This window comes from Xenopus laevis, chromosome 2L, assembly GCF_017654675.1.
Source record: "Xenopus laevis strain J_2021 chromosome 2L, Xenopus_laevis_v10.1, whole genome shotgun sequence".
Taxonomy (NCBI): Eukaryota; Metazoa; Chordata; class Amphibia; order Anura; family Pipidae; genus Xenopus; species Xenopus laevis.
The window spans coordinates 55388806-55415325 of NC_054373.1; the positions used below are offsets into that span (position 1 = coordinate 55388806).

General features: G+C 38.1%; 1 protein-coding gene across 1 annotated transcript in view; it reads left to right on the forward strand.

Annotated features, from left to right (window-relative positions):
- Positions 1–19566: 19566 nt before the first annotated feature.
- The window catches only part of ampd1.L (adenosine monophosphate deaminase 1 L homeolog), a 51128-nt gene continuing 44174 nt past the window's right edge, over positions 19567–26520 (forward strand). Inside the window, exon 1 of the mRNA XM_018246352.2 lies at positions 19567–19674. Coding sequence (XP_018101841.1) covers positions 19659–19674 — 16 coding nt within the window. The 5' untranslated portion in view covers positions 19567–19658. The remainder of the gene's footprint in view (positions 19675–26520) is intronic.

The following is a 26520-nucleotide window of genomic DNA, read 5'->3' on the forward strand; positions in this document are numbered from 1 at the left end:
AAATAGCAAAATATCACTAGGCAGATCCATTTTCAACACAAGTCCTTCTAAGGATCTAGCCACAAGGGCAGATTCAGGGAGATTAGTTGCCCGGCGCAAATCTCCTCTTTTTTGCGGCGACTAATCTCCCTGATCTGCCTTCTGGCTAAAATGAAAATCGTCTGGGGGCAGGCTCGTGGAGCGCTTAGTTTTCCGAAGTCGCCCGAAGTTTCCTCGTGAAGCAATTAAGGGGCGACTTCAGAAAACGAAGCGCTCAGAGAGCCTGCACCCATGCGATTTTCATTTTAGTCGCCGTGAAGAAGAGGAGGTTTGTCAACTGGCGACTAATCTCCCCGTGTGGCCAGACTCTTATTGTTCTCCTGTTGAGCAAAGAGGTGCATAGTTGTACACTGTCCCTTTAATTAAATGTTTCCACGTGTGAATACTGTTTTATAACATTAAAGACTGAGAGGCTTGTTTATGTTTTATGAGTGACGAAGCTCAGGTAACCATACTGACATTTGAAGTTATGCAATTTAAAAGCATTTATTAAAGGGGTTGTGCACCTTTGAGTTAACTTTTAGTATGATGTAGAGATTGGTATTCTGAGTCAGTTTGAAATTGGTTCTCATTCTTATTATTTGTTTTTGAGCTTTTTAATCAGCAGCTCTTCAATTTGCATTTTAAGCAATCTGGTAGCTAGGGTTTGAATCACCCTGGCAACTGTGCATTAATTTGAATAAGAGACGGGAACAGGAAAAGGAGAGGACCTCACTAGAAAGATAAGAAATAAAAATAACAATACATTTGTAGCCTTACAGAGCATTTGTTTTTTAGATGAGGGTCAGCAAAGCCCATTTGAAGACTGGAAAGAGAAGTAAAAGGCAAATAATTATAAAATGTATAAAAATAAATAATAAAGACCAATTGAAAAGTTGCTTAGAATTGGCCATTCTATAACATACCAAATATTAACTTAAAGGTGAACCACCTTTTTAAATATCTATTTTCCATGCCTTAACATGCATTGTCAAATCATTTGCTCTTCTGTTGTATAGCACTGAAGATGTTGCACAGTTACCTTTCTCTTTACGCCAGTTTTCACAAAGGCATTTGGGGAAATGAGGAAAAGCCAGATTGGGGTCTTTTTTTGCAGATCAATTGAATGCATCTGGCCAGTTATTTTCTGCTGGAGAGCCGTCTGTTACATAGCAGAGACAGCACAACTGAGTGACTCTTGCTTTTATGGACTAAAGAAGGTTGGCACCCATAAACATTTAGCGGCACATTTATTAAAGGTCAAATTCATGTGAGTTTTTAAATTCAAATGTACTCGAAAATTCAAGTGGGGAGTTGTATATTAAAAAAATTGAGTATCCAAAACTCGCTTAAAATTTACCGACGTGAAAACTCAAATCGAGTTTGCATCGAATCAGACTTCACTCGATACAAGCTTTTTCTCCGAAAAAAACTTGAATGTTAGGAAGGCTTCTATTATGTCCAAATTGATCCCTGGACCTCTCCCATTGACTTATACATGAACTCAGCAAGTTTTAGGTGGTGAATAGTCAAATTTGAGTCTTTAAAGGGCCAGAGTGTGATAAATCTCAAAATTCGAATTTGAATTAAAACTCGAATTGAGTTTGAATAATTCACAATGTGAGAGTTTTGACCATAAAAAACATTTGAAAATTAGAAAATTTTATTTTGACCCTTAATAAATCTGCCCCATAATATGGGATCTATGTGAAGCGATGTCATTGCGTTGGTGTCAACTCTCGAGCATTACACTGCCATGAAATATGTAACCTCATTGTGATAAACTGTAGGGAAAAGGGAGTTTGGGTTTAACTAAAGAACACCCATTTCTCAAGGAATTGCTTGAATTGATCTGTATAATAATCAGAAGGGTGATCTTGTGGAATTGTTAATGTGCAGTCCTGGACCGATGTGATCTATTCGTCGTTAATACAAGATTTAGTCGCCCCAAAACGAAAGCATTCTATGAAATAAAATGTCTGTGAATGAGAACACACCAATCTGCTTGATGTTTGTCACAAAGGTATCTGAATACAAGTTACTTTTTTTATATCGTCTTATCACTACTAGTATTACATGGAATTAATCATCTACTGCTAAAAAAAATTTGCTGTTTACAAAAACTGGTTTTATAATATTGTAGTATAAATGGAAGTGCTAGAATAAAGACTTTATGTATCTTTTATTTTAGAAGTATCTTGGTATTTTCACTGGATCTGCAGCTATAACCTAGTCCTATTAACTTCTCCTGCCATGTGCTTAGAATCCAGTAATCTTGGCTAAGCAAATGAGGGGTAAAACCTTATTCATTAGTGATGAGAAAAACTTTTCACCTTGAAATAACGACCTATAGACTCCAGGGTGTTGTAAAAAAAAAAGTCTCATGAAAAAACCTCCTTTGACTTAAACGCATTTTGTGAATTTTCGAGCGTTTTGTAAATTTTTGGTGAAACCGAACAGATTCGCCCATCATTAAAGGGGAACTCCACAAAAACATAACTTAAGCTTTTTCAAAAGTAAACATAATTTCAAGCAACTTTGCAAAATACATAATTTAAAAAATATGCAGACTTTTAATGGATTCTGACATTAAACCTAGCCTCCTGCTCCTATTGATCTGTCTGACTACTTTGCTGAGCTGGCTGACTACTGTTACTTTGTATCAACAGCCATCTGTCTGCATAAGGAAAGGAGCATCACAGTGCAATGCATTGTGGGTTATGTAGTTCCTGCATGCTGTCTGTAAGCTGTGGAGAAGTTGTTACTTCTTGTAACATCAGTATTTAGTCTCTCCTTCCCTGCCAGGATTTCAAATGATGCAGAAAGAGAAGAACTGTTAACCAGCTGGATTTCAGCATAGAAAATGGCATTTATTCATACTTTTTGAAGAAACAGGTAACTGTGATGGGTATATTAGGGGTTTCTGTTATGTGGGCCTCATCAAATTTTGGTTTGGAAGCCGGAGTTCCCCTTTAAAATTGACATCCCTTCTTCATTTTCATGGTGTTTCCAACATAGATGTTTTTAAATCAAAGCAAGATCGAGTTTTCGTTGTGGCAAGTGTTTAAGGGACACAATTCCTTAAAACTTCTGTGATATGACATTTATTCATTTAGCTACACTATTTTATTGTTATGCAAATGACATAAGAGGAATGCATAAAAATCCAATATGTTTTAACCTCTGAATAGGAGACATTCTCAGGGCTCAGATAAAGAATATTTAGTCCTTTTTATAAAAATAAATCTTCCAAAAAAATTCCATGTTCGTATTCTTTTTTTAAATGATGTTTTTTGGGTTTTCAGGAATCACCCAAACAAGCTCTTTTTTTTTTTTTTTTCATTTTTGGTATTTGATCACATATAATATCTCTAGTATTGTTTCACTAACTTAAACACAAATAAACAGTATATATGAATAAAGGTACGGGACCTGTTATCCAGAATGCTCTGGACCTGGGGTTTTCTGAATAAAGATTCTTTCTGTAATTTGGATCTTCATACCATAAGTCTATTAGAAAATCATGTAAACATTAAATAAACCCAATAGGCTGGTTTTGCTTCCAATAAGAATTAATGATATTTCATTTGGGATCACGCACAAGCTACTGTTTTATTATTACAGAGAAAAAGGAAATCATTTTTAAAATTTGTAATTCTGAGGGAGATGCCCTTTCTGGATAACGGGTTTCCAGATAACAGATCCCATGCCTGTATTATAAGAATCTCTTAATGTGGTTAAAACATTTGCCTAAGTTTTATGGCATGATTGGGGTTTTTCCATCCTGTATAGGCAGAGAAAATGCCAATCCACTTCTGCTGCCCCATGGTCACACTACAAAACTGTCAGTTCTTACAAGGGGGATTTCAGGCCAAAGAATGCTCAAAGATGCAGCCAGAGATCTACCGATAATGACATGCCTTTCCTCTCAAGGATACTGATCAGCTTTCATTAATAGTTTCATCCATGCACAGACCAGTAATAACCCCTGACCTTCCGGCAGTATCTCCAAGAATAAATAGGCTTTTCTTTCAAATCTCACCATATTGGTCTGAGCTTTTTTTCAGCTTTTGTTTAAGTGCAAAAAAAAAAAGCCTTAATCTGTGCAGTTGTCTCTGAGCTACAGCTCCCAGAATCCTCCAAATGCATTTTTAATATTAGGCTGTTTGTGTTTTAAAGGAGAACTAAAGAAGTAGCCAGAAATGTTGTACATTATGTTTTGGGCTTTGGTACCAGCCTAAGGCAACCACAGACCTTTAGGGTAAGGACGCACGGGCAGATTCAGGGAGATTATTCGCCCCAGCGACAAATTGCCTCTTCTTCGGGGCGACAACTGCCTTCCTGCGACTATAATGAAAAATAGCCAGCGGGATGGCACTCGCTGCGCTTCATTTTCTGAAGTTGCCTCACTAGGAAACTTTGGGCGACTTTGGAAAACGAACCGCCGTGAGTGCCATCATGATGGCAATTTTTCATTATAGGCGGCGGGAAGGTAGGGGAAGGCAGTTTGGGGAGATTGTCGCCCCAAAGAAGATGAGATTTGTCGCTGGGGCAACTAATCTCCCCGAATCTGCCCATGTGTCCTCAGCCTTAGTAGTTAAGCAGTAGCTCCTCATCTTATTTTCTGCTGATTCACTGCACATGCTCTGTGCTGCTGTCACTTACTGAGCTTAGGGACCCACTCACAATATACAGTACACATAGAATAGAAATGTCACAATATAAGGCTGATTAGTAATTTAAAGCATTAAAATAAGAATGGGGACAGTTTACTCCAGAAAGGACAGACCAGCATTCTATCATGAGAAGTTGAACAGCAGGACAGGAAGCTGGAGTTTCCTGTTACATGACCTGTTTCACGTACTGTAAAATACTTGATACTGTGGTAGCAAATCTAAGATTGCAGTATGTGGGAGACCAAAGCCCAGTATAAAAGAGATGATTGTGGAGCTATTTCATGATGACTATAGGGATGATTTATCAATATATGTATATGTGTACATTTTACAGGTCAATAAAATATTTCAGGCAAAAACACAAGTGTCTGAATCGTTAATACTTGAATATGATTTGCATTGGGAATCATTGCTTTCAATGTGTTTTCATACCCAGTTCTGCTGCTGCTGATCTGCACTGAGCAATATTAGAAGTAATTGGTAAATATGGGCACATTGGGATGAGTTGGCACAGACAGCAGCAGTATTTTTTTTGGATATTTATGAAAAAAGATCACACTTTTGTGAAGCATTTGGGATTGCCCAGCCCAGTTTTTGCCCCTTGGTAAACATGATGAGAAAATGCATATATGAATAATTTTCGTTTTGTGTGTCTGAATTTTTCAGGTGGTTATACGTACAAAGATATGGTTGGTCATGTTCTGCCTTTCCATTGGTGTAGTACAGCCCTACTAGGAGGTGGAAACAACAGACCTTTCTGTGATCTCATCAGCAGCTGGTGTGACCTCATACCTCCCTCCTATTATAATAAGAATGGGACAGATGCAGAATGGGGATCAATTTGTTCATCCAAAATGGGTGGCCAAGTTAGATGACATCCAACTCTTTTGCTCTGTGTTCTTAAATGGTCACTAACGCAATATGTTGGCGCTATAAAAATACATGTTAATAATAACATGAAAAACAATAAAAGGAGAACTTCATTTGCAAGTCATGCATACACTGTGGTGACACATGGATGTTAGTGTGTCTCATAATATTGTACAGCAAGAATTTCTCAACAAAACAGTTCCAATTTACAAACAGAGAACAGTAGGAATATTGGAAAAATACATTGCTTCTTAATTTCACTTTTCCCTCTTATTGTTTCTATATGTTCATCAGAAACTCTGGACTCAACTGAGGAGCCCCAACAATGGAAAAACTGTTCTATAGTTAGGGTCTGGTCAGCACCTGTTTTTTAATTTAAAAAAAAAGTGGTACAGGACGTGCCACCGGGCCCCCACCCCCCTCCGTACCAGATTATCTGCATCGAAAATCGGCCGATGCGGCCGGAAATCAGCAGTGCGCGAGCTGCCGGGGGGCCCTGAGGGGGTGCGGGCCCTGGCCCAATTGCTCCCCCTGCTCCCCTGGTAGTTCCGCCACTGGATAATGAAAGGGTGAACTCTTAAAAATCCCATAGAAATGAATGGAGAGTGGGGGAATTTCACACGAGTGGACTGTGGAGATCTCTAACTTCACTCTTTGATAAATATACCCCAATGAGCCCTTTATCTTTTGTTGTGCTTGAATGCAGGCTTGAGTCTAGCAGAAAAGTACTGTTGCTGAAGCTTTTATAAATTCGTGGGTTTCTTTGTGTACAAAGGTTAATGAGAAACATGGAAGCCGGCTCCTTATCGGCCCATGGTCAGTAGCACTAAAAGGAATGGCATCAGCCTGTCAGACAGCTCATGGGATGATTTCTGTGTCAAAATGGTATATAGGAACTGATTGCTGAACTGATTGGTCCCCGGTGGAAAAAACACTATAGGGTCTGTTTATCATGCTGTGTAAAAAGTAGGGATGCACCAAATCCAGGATTCAGTTCGGGATTCAGCCTTTTTCAGCAGGATTCGGATTCGGCTGAATCCTTCTTCCCGGCCGATCCAAATCCTAATTTGCATATGCAAATTAGGGGCGGGAGGGAAATCGTGTGACTTTTTGTGACAAAACAAGGAAGTAAAAACAGTTTTCCCCTTCTCACCCCTAATTTGCATATGCAAATTAGGATTCGGTATTCAGTCGAATCTTTCGCAAAGGATTCGGGGGTTCGGCCGAATACAAAATAGTGGATTTGGTTCATCCCTAGTAAAAAGTGATAGAAAGATTACTGGTGATAATGCTCATAGCAATCAATGTTTTCTAACTGTTGAAATCTAATTGCTGATTGTCATGGGCAACATTGCTGGTAATATTTCTCTCCACTTTTTACCTGATAAATAGGCCCCTATATGTGTGATTTTTTTTGTAATGACTACATCTATATACAGTATTCCTTTCTGTTAAGTTACTATCTGTTGCTGTGAGCACTGTAAATCTCAGTACAATCAATGCATGGACACAGGTCTTATAAAGGGGTAGTTAACCTTTCAGTTAACATTTACTATGTTATAGAATGCTCAATTTTTAGCAACTTTCCATTGTTTTGATTGATTTCATAGTTTTTTTAAACTATTTGCCTTTCTCTTCTATTTCTAGATTCAGATGGAACCACTGAAAAAAACTATTGCTCCTTGAGGCCACAATGATATTGAAGCTTTTTATTATTTATCTCTATATCCAGGCCCTCTCCTAATCATTTTCCAGTCTCTCATTTAATCCAGTGGCCAGTTGCTAGGTTAAATTGGTCCCTAGCAACAAGTTAGCTGCTGATGGTCTACACTAGAGCGCAGCTGAATAAGAAGCTAAATCATTGAAAAACCATAAAAATTTAAGACCAATTGCAAATTTTTTTTATAATAAAAGTCAATTTAAAGTGAACCTGTCACCCAGACACAAAAATCTGTATAATAAAAGTCCTTTTCAAATTAAACTTGAAATCCAATTTCTATTTTTTATTAAAGCATTCATAGCTGTTGTAAGCTCATTTAAACACCTCAGCTGTCAATCAAATATTGACATAGAGCATAGAGGCGGGGCAGAAAATTACTTTCACTTTCCATTCAGCACTTACTAGATGTCACTGCTCTCCCCACATTCCCCTGTTATCTTCACCGTTTAATTGTGTAGCCAGGGCATGGGGATGGACATCAGGTCCCCCATTCTGGTGCACAAACAAGATTCTGAGATGATACAAGACTTGTCTTAATAACAGTGTCCACAAAATGGCTCCTGTCTGCTTGCTGTAATTATAAATTCTCAGACTGAAGGAAACAAGATTCAAATAATTTATATAGTGTAATTAAAGTTAATTTTGCTTGACTGATGTGATAAAATAGGATTATGAATAATATTTTTGGGTGATGGGTCCCCTTTAATAAACCGTAAAAGTGGTACTGCTTGTACATTCACCTCTTTACAGGGCTCTTTACACTGTATTTTTTATGTATTTACAATTGCATTTATATGGTTTTGTTTTTTTTAAATGTGCCTAAGTGTGTTTTCATCAGTTCCAATAATGGCATTTATCTGTCATTATGCTTACGGGCAGAGACACACGCTGGTATTTCAGGAGATTAGTTGCCCAGCGACAAATCGATTCTTCTTTGGGCGACTAATCTCCCCGAACTGCCTTCCCACCACCTAGAATGTAAATTGCCTGCGCGATGCCACTTGAATCTCTTTGGCTTTCCGAAGTCGTCTGAAGTTTCCTTGTGGGGCAACTTCGGGCGCCTTCAGAAAATAAAGCGTTCCAAGTGCTATCCCACAGGCGGGAAGGCAGTTTGGGGAAATTAGACGCCCGAAGAAGAATCGATTTGTCGCTGGGCAACTAATCTTCCAAAATAGCGTGTGTCTCTGCATTTAACGGTACATGTGTTAGGGCAGATACACACCCTGCTACTTCAGTAGATTAGTCGCCCAGCAACTAATAGGTTCTTCTTCAGGCAACTAATCTCCACGAAAAGCATTCCTGCCTGCTAGAAACTAAATCGCTGGCGGGATGCTACTCGGAATGCTTCATTTTCGAAAGTCGCCTCACGAGGTAACATTGGGCGACTTTGGAGCGCATTCTAGCCGTCAGGAAGGCAATTTGGCGTGATTCATCAGCCGAAGAAGAATCGACTTGTCGCCGGGCGATTAATCTCCCGAAATAGCAGAGTGTGTCTCTGCCCTATACACAAAGCTATAATCAATACAGGAATCTGTTTCAAAGGATTCTCCAGGCTGAACTGTGTGTGCTTGTGCTGCCTGGCATTGCTTATAGGCTCAGTACTGTAGGGGCCAAATCCTTTCTAGTGCAGAGCTTCTGAACAAAAATCTTTCTGCACCCCCAACCCCCACCTCCGCTGGCTGACAATAAACCCTGCAAATACAATTTTACTGTTTCACTTTGATGCCATTACTGTAAGTGAACTGTCAGCACTAGAGAGGACAATGGCCTGGTACCAACATAACTCACAAACTAAGATAAAAATAGAATTTGCTAAAGTGCTGAGGCAAGCATTTAGTATGTGAACAAAACAGACATGGTTTGCCTCCCCTTTACTCTGCTCAATATGTAACGCAGGGATATCTGTTTACAACAAACACAGTCTGCCACTAGAGGGATTTGGGTTAAAGTGGTTGTTCGCCTTTGAGTTAACTTTTAGTATGATGTAGAGAGTGATATTCTGAGACAATTTACAACTGGTTTTCATTTTTGATTATTTGTGATTTTTGATTTATTTAGCTTTTTATTCAGCAGCTCTCCAGTTTGCAGTTTCAGCAATATGATTGCTAGGGTGCAAATGACCCTAGCAACCATGCACCAATTTGAATAAAACACTGGAATATGAATAGGAGAGGGGGCCGAATAGAGAGATGCGTAATGAAAAGTAGCAATAACAATAAATGTGTAGCCTTACAGAGCATTTGTTTTTAGATGGGGTCAGTGACCCCCTTTTGAAAAATGGAAAGAGTCAGAAGAAAAAGCAAATAATTAAAAAAAAACTACAAAAATAAATAAATAATGAAGACCAATTGAGAAGTTGCTTAGAACTGGCCATTCTATAACATATTAAAAGTTAACTCAAAAAAATAAAACCAGTTGTAAATTGTCTCGGAATATCAGCCACTACATCATACTAAAAGTAACTCAAAGGTGAACAACACCTTTAACAAAGACACAACTTTTGAACGTTAACGTTTAGAATGTTATAGAATTGCCAGTTCTAAGCAACTTTTCAATTGGCCGGACACATTAGAGGAGTACAGAATCCATGTCCAGTACAACTGTTCTTCTTCCAATGTGTTGTACTTAATACAATGCACTAAATGCATAACACGGGGACTGTATATAGGAGACACTGAGAAAGAGAATTACACACCACCGATTCACTGTAACGAATATAAAAACTGGACACACCAATAGGAAATCATTTTAATGGTCCTCATCACTCCATAAAGGATTTAAGAATCTTGATTCTTAAGGGGAATTTTGAAAGAGAAAATGAAAGAAAAGTATGAGAATACCTGTACAAATTAATGAACACTTTCAACTCTCTAGAGAAAAGACTGAACCTGGGCCTTGGATTCATAACTAATTATGTGGATTAAGAACTACCTGCACCAAGTTGACAAACACAAACAGTTGTTGGGATACTGCACATATGGAATTCCTTTTATTTTATACTCCATTCATTTAGCCCTAATTTATATTCAGCCACTTTGATCCACATTATCATGCACCTTATCTGGCTGTCCATTGCATGGCCCCATGTATATGACTTTGTTAACACCTCACACAGAGATCTATGAGCTGAATGTTCTGAAAGTCCGATGCCAAAAACGTTCTTTTAGGGCTCTGACAGACAAGCGTTTTTAGCTGCGCTCCCCTGCATTCCAGTTTCATGCGTTCAGCCGCAGTGGAGCGCAGGAGTAGACGCACTGAATTATTTTCTATGGGGCTGTACTCACACAGACGCGTGTAAGCATCGAATGCAGGAAAAATGCGTTCGTCGCCTACATGCGTCTGAGTGAGTACAGCCCCATTAAAAAGAATTCAGTGCGTCTACTCCTGTGCTCCCCTGCAGCTGAACGCATGAAACCGAAACGTAGGGGAGTGATGAGTGCGTGATGAGTGCCGATGTCTTTCGTCTGGCGAAGATCGGTCATTTGGTCGATCGGACAGGTTTGATTTTGACCCGACCAATCTCGCCGGAGCCCATTGCACATTGTAATCGGATCGTATGGCCGTACGGCCGAACGTTCAGATTACCCCCGATATAGCCATGCTCGTTAATGGCACATCGGGGAAAGATCTGCTCGTTTGGCGATGTCGCCAAATGAGCGGATCTTTGCGTCTATGGCCACCTTAAGAGCCCTTAGTGGAAAAAAACCTTTTCGAGATTTATTTAACACCAAGGATGGGAAAATTTGAATCCGAAAATCCAGCATCTCAGACTTGCCGATTATTTGTCAAAGGTCGAATTTTAGAGCTATGTTAGCTTTTTTAAACCTCAAATGAACACAACAATTTAAGAAAAAACTCAATGGAATGGAAAAAACTCGAATCAGCGAGTTCAGGGGTTAACAACCAGAAAAAAAACTCTAATCACTCCAATTGATTGATTTTTTGAGTAAAACCCACCGAAAAAAACTAAAACATCATGAAGGCTAATGGTTCAAGGGACCTCTTCAACTGACTCCTACGTGACCTCAACAGGTGTTAGATGGTGTATTTTTGGATTCTAGCTATTTCCAGGGTTGGGGTATAATAAATCTAGATATAATCTGAGTTTTTTTTTTAACCCGAAAATTTTTTTGACCAAAAGAAATCAACCCGAAAACTCGAATTTTCACAGAAAATACAACTCGACCCTTAATAAATCTGCCCCTAATGTGCATCTTAAATTGCAAAACAACTGAGTTATAGAGAGCGCCCTGATCACTTTCAGTGGGAATTTGGACTCACAAATATTCCGTGCTGCCTCAAGTAGAACAAGCACAGTGTAAAAACTTCTATTACTAATCCCTATATAGCTGTGCCTTGATGCAAGGGGCGAGCTCTTTAGGGCTCCCAGGACCAGGCTTAGCACTTCTATTCCAAATTCCAGTTATCACCTTTGAGTTAACTTTTAATGGCTTATTTATCAAAGTCCAATTTTATCTCAACATTTTCTGCTACAAACTCTGATCAAATCCACTCGTTTTTATGCTTATTTATTATTACATTTTTCTGAAAAATTGCTTTGCGGGAAAAAAAAATCTGATTTTCACGATTTTTTCGGATTTTTCACCCGAAAACTTTGATTTCTTATGCTTTATTGCCCGAAAACTTCGGGTATTAAACGAAACCCAGCGCGCATCAAAAAATCATTAGGACTTCTCCCAATGACTTATATGCAACCTCGACAGGCCTGAGATGCCGGATTTTCTAATTCAGACTTTTCCATCCTCGGTGTTTAATAATTTCCGATTTTATGTAACAAAAAAAATCACACATTTCTCTGAATTTTTGCATTCAGAGTTTAGTAAATAACCCCCTTAGTATGATGTAGAGAGTGATATTCTGAAACATTTTGCATTTGGTTTTCATTTTTTATTATATGTGGTTTTTGAGACATTTAGCTTTTTATTCAGCAGCTCTGCAGTTTGTCATTTCAGCAATCTGGTTGCTAGGGTGCAAATTAACCTAGCAATTATGCATTGATTTGATTATGAGTAGGAAAGGGCTTGAAATAGAAAGAAGAGTAATAAAAAGTAGCAATAAAAATACATTTGTAGCCTTACAAAGCATTTGTTTTTTAAACAGAAAAAGTCAGAAGAAGAAAGCATATAATTAAAAAAAAACTATAAAAAATAATGAAGGCCAATTGAAAAGTTGCTTAGAATTCTATGACAAACTAAAAGTTAACATAAAGGTGAACCACCCCTTTAAATGATTTTAGCAGATTTCAGATGTATTCCATGGTGTGCAGTGACCCCTTATCCAGAAAACCAATGCATTCCAGATGATAGATCCCATAGCTGTGTTAATATGGTTTCAGTGGGGGATAATGCTTTTAAGCCAAATCAAGTAGACAAACGAAGTGAACAGTGGTCTCAGAATATGGCCCAAACAGCGTGAAGAAATCAAAGATATTATGGGCTTCAATGTTAAATGAAAAAACTGCAAGTGGAGTGTTCCATGACTGTATTTCCTAATACTGAACTAAACTGCCCACTGTCCTCTATTAAATCTGTGGCGGCATGTAACTTATCAGCTGTGTATCATTTATCACAACTCTTTCCTTGCACTAGTTCCCAATCCAAAATTCATTCGTGTTATTTCTTATATCAAGGTGTAGTCCAAAGTCCATAAAAAAAAAACATAATTTATAAGCCTAGGTTACAGAATGAAGATAATTGTGTAAACCATTTAAGGAAGCACCTTACACTCCAACTTATTTAGGCCTCCGGATTCAAGTTGTTAAATTGTTTAATCCACTTTGCTTCCTGTTGTAACAGTAGTCTTGTCATGTTCCCATCTCTATGTGGCCTTCGGACTTCCTCCAGCACTTGCCACTTTAATTGTGCTTGATTGTGTTTTAATGTATTGAAATGTTGTGAGACAGATGTGTCAGTTTGAGTCCCTTGTTTAAAATTACGGATGTCTGCCTTATGTTCTTTTATATGTTCCTTGACTGGGCGTGAGGTTTGGCCAACGTCAGGCCCGGACTGTCAATCTGTGTTCGGGCAAATACCAGATGGGCCGATTGCTTTAAAATGTAAATAGGCTGCTCACCTAAAAATGCAAATTAGGTCTGTATTTAATATGTAAATGAGCCACTCAGTTTAGAAATGTAAATGAGCTACTCAGTTTAGAAATGTAAATGAGCTGTTGCATGAGGCAGCCTAGTCTTTTCAAGTCTCTTCCTAGTCTCTTAAAGTCTTCTTATCTGCCAGGGTGAATGTCTAGCTGGGGACACACAAAGGAAAATTTAAAATATACTAGTATAAGTATAGAGCCACTAATCCATCTGATACAATAGTTGTGATAGTTCTAGCACATAGGGTGTATAACAGGGATCCCCAACCAGTAGCTCGTGAGCAAAATGTTGCTCACCAACCCCTTGGATGTTGCTCCCAGTTGCCCCAAAGCAGATGCTTATTTTTGGATTCCAGGCTTGGGGGCAAGTTTTGGTTGTATAAAAACCAGGTATACTGCCAAACAGAGTCTCAATGTCGGTTGACAATCCACAAAAGGCTATCAAATGGCCAATTACAGCACTTAACTGGCATCCTAAGAACATTTCTCATGCTTGTGTTGCTCCCGAACTTCTTTCTCTTCTGAATGTTGCTTACGGGGGAAAAAGGTTGGGGATCCCTGGTGTATAATATTGCTGGGGATTACATGGTAATGGACACTTAAAATATCTATTGATAAACACTAGTTCTAGTTAATGTTGAGGTTGGAAATATCATGCTTTGCATGCGCGTGAATACATGGGCTGCTTTGATACATTTGCCAGGGCTGCTTTTTCCTCCCAGTCCGGCCCTGGCCAATGTACACCAACCCACATGGGCACTTTAATAAGTAAACTACTCCTGCTGTCTCACAGGTTGCATAAGATTTCAGTTTAAGTTTAGTGCCATTTGTTGGGTGGTATACTACATCTCCTTTAATTACAGAGGAGCATCATATGCATCCCATACAGGGGAATGTGCTCATTTCTTTCACTGCCCAGTTCTGATGGACATAATTTATCACCTAGCGTTTGTCCCCTACTATAGCTAAAAAGTGGTGGATCAATGCAATGATGTTTTAACAATTTATCTTGCTGTAGGATTGGCCAGAATCTTTTCATTATTTTTTCTATATGGCCACTTACATTGGTATATTTAGTGACAACGGTCATTCTTGTGCTTTTCTTTTGATCATATTTCTGGGACAGTAATTCTTCCCTTGGTATAAGACTTACATTCCTGGCCAGTTTTTTTTTTAAAAAAACAGGCTTATACCCTTTCTCTTTAAATCTTTTAGAAAGTGAATCGGCTGCCTCCCAATATTTGGCATCATCAGATGCAATTCTACGGGCCCTTAGGTACTGTCCCTTAGGGATAGCAGATATACACCTAGGGCTGTGAAAACTGGAAGAATGCAGTAGGCTATTCCGGTCCGTAGGTTTCCAGAAAAGTTCAGTCAAAACACCCTCATCTGTTAATGTTAATTTCACATCCAAAAAGTTTTACATGTAGTGTATGTATTAATCAAAGCACCCTGCATTGCAGCAGTTGATCTGTGTCTGACCAGTTCTTACATTACTCTTTCCTTGTACTGTTGTTGTTACATGCAGACGTAAATACTGAATTTCTATGGGGCTTTTCAGCACAAACAGAAATTGCAGGTTCAGGAGCAATGAATGTAGCTGAATATTTATAAATATATATAATTAATTTACAAAGTACAGCACTCTGCATGTCTTTTCAACAGCACCAAAGTGTGTTTATTGGTTAAAAAAAAAATAGTTTTTTTAACCAATAAACACACTTTGGTGCTATTGAAAAGACATGCAGAGTGCTGTACTTTGTAAATCAACTATGTATTACTGTCAACCAGGCATTTGGTTTATTTTTGAGGGTATGCTACTCTTTCTGCATACAATATATATAAATATATATATATAGACAAATACAAGAGTCCTCAGCACTCAACCCATCATCAATATATTTAAGACAGAGACATTTTGTGCATACTGCTACTGAAAAATGCCTTACCCTTTAAACAAAACAGGGATTGTTTGTCCATATATTGCAATATATTTAAGCTGGCCAACTACGTCAAAGTCATCCCATATCTGGCCAGTCCTATGCTCAATTTTCATCTGATTCATTAAGAATTCTATTGCTTCATTATACATTTTACAAAGGGACTAGGTTTTACCTGCAACTTACTAGCTGCTTTCAAAGTAAAACTCCTTAACTTGGCTGCCCTTTTATTAGACACCAGTGGGATCACCTGACTATAGCTGGGAAGGGTGGGAGCTACAACATGGAGCTGGTCACTGCTCCTGTATAACTCTAACAAACAAGGGAAAGTTGTGCTCACCACTAGTTTTTAAAACCATTAGGCGGGGGTGCAGCGATGGGATGACTGTGATGACTGGGATGACTTTGACGTAGTTGGCCATCTTAAATATATTGCAATATATGGACAAAAAATCCCTGTTTTGTTTAAAGGGTAAGACATTTTTTAGTAGCAGTATGCACAAAATGTCTCTGTCTTAAATATATCGATAATGGGTTGAGTGCAGAGGACTCTTGTATTTGTCTATATGTATTTTGTGGTCACAGCGTCGTTGCACCCCCGTCTAATGGTTTTAAAAATTAGTGGTGAGCACAACTTTCCCTTGTTTGTTTTATATATATATATATATATATATATATATATATATATATATATATATATATATATATATATATATATATATATATATATGAATATGTAGTTAAGAGCACTCACGGGTATTGTGAAAAAAGCTTTTATTGGAGTGTTACAATCTACCCCACATCAACGCGTTTCGGTTCTCTCTGAACCGTCGTCAGGATGCACACAGAAGTCATCACGTGATCCATAAATACAAACATCAACCAATCAGTGCACAGTGTTGATTAATTATTCATGCTGGTGAGTGTGTTCTGCATTAGCGTGTCAGCATCAATTACAAAATTCACTATTAAAAAGTCAAAATACGTGTATATAAAAGAGATTGATCATATTGAAAAAACATTAAAAACATTAAAAGTGGTGAATCGTCAAATCTTTTAGAAACATGTAGAAACTATACAGATAAACAATTGCCAAAACGGGGGAGGACTCCTTGACTTTTGTTTCAAATTTTTCGCCTGCAAGCAAACACGTTAGTACAGCTATCAGAAAGAATTGGCCCATATTACAATTGGATAACAATTTACCGTTTACTCAAGCGAAACCACCGAGGTGTGCTTATCGTAAAGGTCGGGCTCTGCGTGATATACTGATGGTCACAGATTTACAGATGATGCGGGCAACTACCCCGCCACAGTCATGGCTGAAATTCAATAAGATGGGCTGTTACAGGTGCAGTGGATATATCACATGCGGTTTTCTTCTAACTGGATCTCACTTTTCTCATCCACATAGTGGTAAGAGATATGAAATACGACATAGACTAACCTGCCTATCTGAGTATGTGGTGTACTGCATTATCTGCCCCTGTGGTTTGTATTATATAGGGAAATGTACTACAACTTTTCGGATCCGTATGAACAATCACAGATCTACCATACGCACTGCTCTTACCTCTGGTAAAGCAGACACCCCACTTGCAAGACACTGTGTAAATTTTGGGCATTCACTCCCCTCCATTCGATGTATATTAATTGATCATATTCCTCCACTTAAACGTGGAGGCGACAGGGGGAGATTGTTGCTTCAGAGGGAGTCCAAGTGGATCCGGACTTTGGACACTGTGGCTCCTAGGGGCCTTAATGAGATGTATTCACTGGCCTGTTTTGTATAAAAGTAACATTTGTCCGTCCTTCCTTTTTCCAGATTTTTTAGACTTTTTCAAAAAAAATTTCATATTTTTTAACTTCAATTGGTACTGTACTTCCTCTGAGAATGGTGACAGCACGAATTGTTTTAGACTTATTTTTGGGTTATAGGTAGGGGAATGTTCTACATGATAAATGTGCACTGTGATTGGTGATTTATCGATATATTGTTTTTTGAAATTTTGATCTTTACATTGCATTTTAAACAGGGTCTCAAGGAGTCGAACAAAAAATAATGTTAATAACATAGACATCAATCAAAACAGTGGTCTAATACGTTCTATAGACAGTTGAATATTTAGGATACATATAGGCAGCATAAGCATAGTTGATTGGTGCTGTTTGATACAATGGTCGTGACTTGCTGGGGTAACAACTAGGAATAAATAGCCCTAGCATTTTGATATTTGGTAATTACTGTACCATGAATATACACATGGATATGTATAGGCTATTACTTTGGTAGAATCCTACAAGGTTTGAGAGGTGTTGTTATCAATCCAGTAAAAACGCACCACCAAATTCTGCTAAATTCTGCTACATCTGGCCAACTAACTTATTATTTAAAAAAAAAAAAAAATATGGACACCCTTGAGAACCCCGTTTTGGCAATTGTTTATCTGTATAGTTTCTACATGTTTCTAAAAGATTTGACGATTCACCACTTTTAATGTTTTTAATGTTTTTTCAATATGATCAATCTCTTTTATATACACGTATTTTGACTTTTTAATAGTGAATTTTGTAATTGATGCTGACACGCTAATGCAGAACACACTCACCAGCATGAATAATTAATCAACACTGTGCACTGATTGGTTGATGTTTGTATTTATGGATCACGTGATGACTTCTGTGTGCATCCTGACGACGGTTCAGAGAGAACCGAAACGCGTTGATGTGGGGTAGATTGTAACACTCCAATAAAAGCTTTTTTCACAATACCCGTGAGTGCTCTTAACTACATATTCATATGCTATTTTTTTGAAGAAGCACCAGGGACGTGATTGATCGATGGTGAGTGCCGGTTTAACAAACTGACTATATATATATATATATATATATATATATATATATATATATATATATAAATATATATATATATATATATATATATATATATATATATATATATATATAATATTTAGTTATGTTCTTTCAGTGATGCCATTTCTTGAAACTGTTCCCAGTGGTGTAACTAGAGTGGGCCCGGGTTCCCCTTCAAAAAAACTTTCCGAGGGGCACCGCGCACTCCCATCCCCATCCTCCTGCCCACTTCCCACCCTGTCCACATCCTGCTGAACTTCGCCCAAACCCCACCCCGACTTGCGTCCCCTTCCTCGCCGGTAAGAGATCGGCTAGGTAGGAGGGGGTTTCTTATTAGCTATAGAGGATGCAGATCCCACAGTCTGGGCCCCCTGGGCCCCCTGTTCCCACTGCGACCTTTATAGTTACGCCACTGTTCCATTCAATTTATTTTAGTGTAATTGCATATGGGGTATTGAATGCTACTGCACTCCTGCAGACAACAACAGCTGTCAAAATGCCCCTCTTTACCAGTCAAGGCACCTAAAGGGCCCCAAACATGAGCAGATATAAACCGCCGCCAGATTGTCTGCAGCATATTGGGCATTGTATGGGGCCCGTCCATGAGCTTGCCCAATCAATATCTGGCCTAAAGTTGGCCAAATGTCAATTGGGCTGGGTTAAAAATTCCGTTGGATCTATTGGTTTGTTGATGTGGTCCTTGGTCCGACCGCCTGTATGCTCAATGCTATGATCCGAACATTCACAATCGGATCAGTCTGATATCAGCCTCCTCAAGGTGGGCTTATCAGGGGGAGAGATTGCCAAACTAGCAGATCTTTACATGTATAGTCACCTTAATACTACTGAAAGAAAAGAGCCTTGTTGAAAACACACATTGTGGTGACAGCTGTCACTGCTCCTTGTGCATCAGAGTGGACAGTTTATATTAAAAAGTGACAGATACACAGGTGCATTTTGACTGGTGGTGTTAAGTGCCAGACAGTAGCAGCAGTAGTACCTTATGCTGACGATGCAAAAATGATCTTTTGTGCAAACATTTTAAGCCCCTTTTGTGAGGAGCAGTTTGCTTCTATGTTTTGTGTCCTATATGCTGAGGATGTATGTAATCATGGAAGTATCACTATCTGCAGCTGCTCAATCTCCCTCAATCCATATCGGTATCGTCCTTAGTTTGCAGGAAAAAAAAGGTCAGGGTGGTCTGGGTTTCGCGCCACAATGTTGTGTAGATTTCATTGGCAGGGAGAGAGACCGGCTGCATCTGCTGCTCTGGCAAGTTCTTTTAGTGTATGCTGGAAATAGACTGCTACCCTTTAAAGTTTCAGTGTCACATTACCATTAAAGACACTGGAGATACCAGTAACATCAGAGATCTGCTCAGTTGCAGTTAACTGCTCCGTCCCTTTGCTTGTCTGCTCAGCTGGGAAGATACTCTCTATCGCTATGGGGGATGTACTTAGTAAGTATCCATGCCACCTTCATCCTACCCAATCCTACCAGCTCTGGCCTCATATTAAGTATATTTTAGAGAGATTACACTATTTACTTATTCTGGTTTCAGCATTTGGCTGTTTGCTACTTAAAAATAGCAACAGGATCTATAGAGAGAGGGGGTGTCTCTGTTACACCGATTTTAATCTTTTTCTGTAGTTTGCTTGTATGTTTTTGTTTAAAATTATTTCTTTACTTCAGGTATCATTTATATCCCATACCTCCCAACTGTCCTGTTTTCAGAAGGACAGTCCTGCTTTTGACAGCTCAACCCACAGTCACTGGTTTGTACTGGAAAGTCCCGATTTTCTCTGCACTGAAAAATAAGTTTCTAACTTAATTGGCTTTTGGCAGAGAGCCCAGAACAGCCGCGAGGTTCAGATATGATACTTTGTAACAATTTTGATAACAGGTCCCTTGGGAGAAATTAGACTCAGCTTATAGGGCAATTCACGTAGTAAAACTGTAATAACTAAAAAAAACACACAGAAATATGTTCAAACTTCAATAACCTGCCAAATTTTGCAAAATGAACATGGTAATTAGGGGGTGTGGCCAGAAATGGGCGTGGTCAAAAATTGTCCCTCTTTTTATTTCCAAAATGTTGGGAGGTATGATATCCCATAATACAAATACTGTGGCTATTTATTATTATTATTATTATTAACTGATTGATCAAAATAATATTTCACTTGTTACTAACCGCACTAGTGCAAACTGCTAGCAAATGGTCCCCATTACATTTAAAAGATGCCAGGGATTTGTATTCTGTTCTTTGGGTTTATTTATTGTGTGATAGACCCAAACTATTTCCTTGTCACAGCTGATGCTAACAGCTACTCATAATACTTGCTATTGCAGTTAATAGGAAACATCTAATGGACATTTCAAATGGACATGGCAAATGGACACTCTGATATTTGACACAGGGTGATTAAGTGTGAACTGCTAAGAGGCATAAGCCGATTCAGGTCATATTTGGTGGAAATAACACATTATTTGCCATTACTCTAATGGCTTGCTTAGAATAAATCAGAGAATAATTTTAATATTGGGATGAGGGTTACCCTGGGTAGTCCATAGGTTGCACAGCAAGGAGAATGGTCTAGCTCTATTATTAATCATTATATCTCATTTTAGCATGTATTGTGAAATGAGCGATATGAAATGGCTATCCCTGTTGTAGACAATGGGGAAAAGTTACTAAATGGCAAATTAAGCTTTAGGAAACTTTACCAACTTCGTGGTTATTTCACAGCTACACTTATTTATCAAAATGAGAAGTTTCTCTGCAAATGAACGCTGGCGTACTTTCGCCAGCGAAACTTCATCAGTGCCAGAAATTCTAAGCAAGTTTTCTCTATAAGGGGGGCTTCCTTTTGCACAAATTCTGCATGTAGAGTAGAGTGAGCGCTAATATATCTTCTAGGCAAAAGGAGCCCCCCCTATAAGATTTATTGGATCTAACTGTCAATGAATATCTGAGACCCAACTGCTGCATGAAGAGAGAATGAAGAGAAACAGATGCTGAGAGAGGGATAGTGAAGATAAACGTGATTATATCAGAAACAGTACAGAATTTTTAATTGATTGTATTTAGAAAGTTTCTTATTTCAGTATGCCGAAGCTTATATAAAATTTTCATTTTCGCGATAGTATATGGCCGGGGGACATACAGGTCATACTGGGACACCAGGGGCCCACCAAAAGTTTTAAGACCAGGAGCCCACCCTATTTTGTTCCTCTCCTCACTCAACCTCTATTCTCCTAGTCTCTTTTTTTTACATGCTATAATCTATTATTCCACCTATTTAGCCTCTTTGTTCTCATAGAAATAGGGAATTGCCATGAAATAGGTCAAATGTTTAGAAGCATGAGGACACCTGGGCCCACTGGGAGTTTTCCTGGTATCCCTGTGGGCCAGTACGACACTGCTTAGATTCCACCCTTAAACAAATGTGTCATGAGCTTCAAATGGTTAAAAAAAAGTGTAAACAGCATTTTTAACATTTACAAATTTTGAACATAAAATATGAAAAAACGCTAGCGTTTTGCCTTTTTTATGACTTTTTTGGCATACAGAATATGATTTCACTTAAATAATAATGTTGAGGATGTAGTTTAACTTCTCAATTCACCAGGTAGAACCTGGCAAAACAGACTCTGGCCAAAAGAGTAACGGATTGGAAAGTTCTTACTTAAATATATTAGTGGAGTAATGATCATTCGCCTGGTGAAACCGTGCAAAACTTCTCTACCGCTGAGATTTTTCTCTAGCGAATTGTTCGCTTTGCCTTTTAGTAAATTGGAGATGTCCTTGCGAGTTGTCATTTTGGATAAGTTTCGCTAAAAAAGCCCACTTCGCCCCTCAATGTGTTATAAACCTTTAATTTCCTGAAAGATTGTATTAATTTAATGACTTTGTATGGGACAATTAAAGGTTATAATAAACTACTACCTCCCATTCTGCCATATTCTATTCATTCATCTATTTTGTATTTCATTGACTTTGGTTTCCATAAAGCACGGCTCCTTTTTTTTTTATGACATCTCATTCTTTTGTTATGCCTATTTTGATGTTTTGTGGTGTCAAACTTGATTGTTTCTCCAATTTAGCATCTGTTGCTTGATGCTTATAATCTGGCTACACTGATTCCAATGGTACAGGGTAAATCAAAGGGATATTCTGAGACAATTTACGATTGGTCTTCATTTGTGGTTTTTGATTTATTTAGCTTTATATTCAGCAGCTCTCCAGTTTGTAATTTCAATAATGTGATTGCTAGCAACCATGCATGGATTTGAATAAGAATATGTACAGGAAAGGGAGTGAATAGAAACATATTTTTTTTAAAAAAGTAGTAATAACAATACATTTTGTAGCCTTACAAAGCATTTTAGATGGGGTCAGTGAAGAAGGCAAAAGGTGTCATAATTCAAAAATTAAAAAAATAAATAAACAATGATGGTCAATTGAAAAGTTCTTTAGAAATAGCCATTCTATAACAGACAAAAAGTTAACCATACATTTAATGAAATGGATTTTCACACTGGTACATCTAGGCCTGACATTAGCTTTCATTAAGGAAATGAGCTGTAAACATACTTGAGGAAAGAATGACTGACAAGGATAATAAGGTATTAAATAGCACCATGGTTTATCCCAGGCTTTGGTTGACCAAGTTGGAATATACTATTAAAACTAACCTTGCCTCAGTGTATCTTGGGTCTTGCAAGGTATGTCAGCTTCATATTTGCACTTCTGTTCAAGCTGTGCAAGACACTAAGGGGTCGAATATCGAGGGTTAATTAACCCTCGATATTCGACTAGGAACTACAATCCTTCGACTTCGAATATCGAAGTCGAAGGATTTAGCGCAGATAGTGCGATCGAATGATTGAAGGATAATTCCTTCGATCGAACGATAAAATCCTTCAAATCGAACGATTCGAAGGATTTAAATCCAACGATCGAAGGAATATCCTTCGATCAAAAAAAGTTAGCCAAGCCTATGAGGACCTTCCCCATAGGCTAACATTGACTTCGGTAGCTTTTAGATGGCGAACTAGGGGGTCAAAGTTTTTTTTAAAGAGACAGTACTTCGACTATCGAATGGTCGAATAGTCGAACGATTTTTACTTCGAATAGTTTGATTCGAAGTCGTGGTCGAAGTAGCCCATTCGATGGCCGAAGTAGCCCAAAAAAAACTTCGAAATTCAAAGTTTTTTAACTTCGAATCCTTCACTCGAAGTTAGTGAATCGCCCCCTAAGTAAGCTTTATCAGACTCTATATCAATACACCAATAAACCCTCAAAGTAATTCTGCTCTGAGTCTTCTGTCAAAATATCAGACTTCTGTATCAGACTTTATGCCTTCAGCTTAAACCTCCAGGGCTAGGGCTTGAGCATGCTCAGTTTGCTCCTCTCTCCCTTGCCCTCTCCTTTTTCCCCTCTCCCTCCTCCCCTCCCTGCTGTAATCTGAGCCCAAAGCTATGAGTGAGCAGGAAGAGACTCAGACAGGAAGTGATGTCAAGCCAAGCTAATATGGCAGCTGCTATCCTAAACAAACAGAGAGCTTCTAGAGCTGTTTACTTAGATATGATAAAGCATTCTGCAGAATAAATATAGCATTCTAGATTGCACTATTTGGGGCTAATCTATTGGCATTAAACTGCTTCAGTAGCTTTCCTTCTCCTTTATAATTCGAGTTGTGTTTTTCCCAAAAAATGTGAATTTTTTTTTGACATTTATTATGCCCCGAAGCTGCAAAAAGCTTGAATCTGAAAATCCTCCAGCTAAAATCTGTCGAGGTCATGTAGAATTGGGTGGCAGAGGTCCCTTGAACCATGTGAAGATGTTTTTAGCCTTCATGATTTTTGGTGGTTTGTGCTCGAAAACTCGATCAATTTGAGCTATTCGAGTTTTTTTCCGATGATAACTGGATCAATTACGTCTTCAAGTTTTTTACATTGGGGGTTTTTCATAAATAAGCAAACATTGCAGTTTTGAGTTTATTCGAGGTAGGAAAAAACCTCACAAACTCAACCTTTGATAAACACCCCCCCTAAGCTCTGCAGTGGTATATCTTTCTTCTCTCTACAATGGGCTCTCTTCTTTACAGTAAAATTATAATTAATAATAATGTTTAACACTGTGAAAAGTCCTTCATAAATCATTTTCTAAAATGACGTCAACACCAATCTTTCTTTTATTATTCAGAGCTGCAAAGACCAACCACAATTTTAGTAGAAAGAGACGGTACACCAGTTGGAAAATGATTGGTATTCTCAAAATGTTATCCAATCTCTCTTATCCAAATCTCACCAACATTCTTACCAACATGCATTGATATAACTAATTTATATGCTTATAGCCAGACATGTCCCTAGAAATCAATGCACATTCTAATCTTAGATATTGCTAAATTGTAATAATCTCAGGCCAAAGACTCTTTAAAATCTTCTTATGGTACTTTTTTCTTTTAATACTTATGTACAAAAGTAACAGGGCATAACAGTGAATTTTTGTAATCGTGTATTCAGCCACATTCTTGTGCACTGTACAAAACTGGGCTACAATTATACCATCAATTATATCACCATTGTGCCTTTAATGTGTCCTACATAATAATAAGCAGCCAAAAGAAAGTATTTAATCAAGAAAGACCATGTGTTTGGTTCCTTTTGCATCTGCCCACCCAAGGACCGTAATTCAAATTGTATTTTTCCAGTTTATTCTTCAACATATAGGTCAATTTACTGTGGTCTTGGGTAGGCCGGGAAGGCATCTCCACAGTGGTGCTGTCTAGTGTTCTAATTCAATGTTTCGTTGAAATAGTTGTGAGAAGTACTAGTTAATTTTCTGACCATTCAATGGGTAGTACGTTCAGTCATATTTGATAGGACCCAATGGGGACAATTTTCGATTTTGCACACGAAAACCCCAGAAATCAGAACACCTTAAATCTCCCCGTGTACCATTGTCCTAGAATTTCCATTGCCTTTAAATGGGTTCTATATTGTAAATAAAAATTTACACTAAAATAAACTTTCTAAATATAATCAATTAAACATTCTGTACTGTTTATGAAAAAATCAAGTTATTCTTCACTGTCCCACACTCCCACACTTCACTGTCTCTCTTTCTTTTCTCTTCATGCAGTAGGTGGAGTCAGTATTTGATTGACAGTTAGGTCCAATGCATTCTTTGGGGGGTTGTAGCCTTTGCCTAGATGTATTAGCGGTTACTCTTTTAAAATACCCTTCTCTAATGGAGCTCCTGTTTCTCTGCATGCAGTTGTTTTGTTAGGTTTTGTTTTGCGCTGAAGTTGGTTATTTGAGTTAGCTCTAAAACTATGAAACGCAGCCCTCCCCCCCCAAAAGAGTAATTTGGACCTACCTGTCAATCAAAATCTGACCCTGACCTCTGCCTGAAGAGAGCTGGGAAGTAACTTGATTATTTCTTGAACAGTACAGAATGTCTAATTGATTATATTTAGAAAGTGTCATATTTCAGCGAGATGAAGCTTATATGATGGAGTCCCTTTAAAAAGTAAAAAATAAGTTGAAACAAGCCAAGAAACAAGAATCCCATCCTGACATTTTGCTTCCTATTAAAATTATTTGAAGTTTGCTTTGGCTGGAGAGTTTTTTTTTTACTGATCCACAAGAAGCTTGGTTTTAGTCTCACCATGATGTGGTTTAAAGGGGTGGTTCACCTTTAAATTAACTTTTCGTATGTTATAGAATGAACAATCTAAGCTACTTTTCAATTGGCCTTTTTATAGTTTTTGATTTATTTGCCTTCCTCTTCTGACTCTTTCCAGCTTTCAAATGGGGTCACTGACTCCATCTAAAAACAATGGGGCTTTGTATTTTGCCTATATGCCAACTATCATCACTTGCCCCAATGTTCACAAATCCTCTTGCTGCTGGCTTCATGCCAGTTTGGTACAAAAAAAAAGTTGTTATATTTATAAGCCTGTTTTTACAGTGTTAGTTGTATTTTGTAAGAACAGAATTATAAATGCACTTTGATGGGAAGTTGCAGTTCAAGTAATAGAAGAATGCAGCCCAGGTCATTCTTTTCCTTTACAGTTATAGAATCCATTATGCGGAAGCCTATTATCCATAAAGCTCTAAATTATGGGAAGGTTATCTCTCATAGGCTCCATTATAATTCAAAATTGTAATTCATTTTGCTCTGTAATAACAAAACAGCAGCTTGTACTTGTTTCCAGCTAAGATATAATTAATCCTTATTGGTGGGGAAACAATCCTATCGGGTTTATTTAATGTTTAGTGCTGGCTAAAA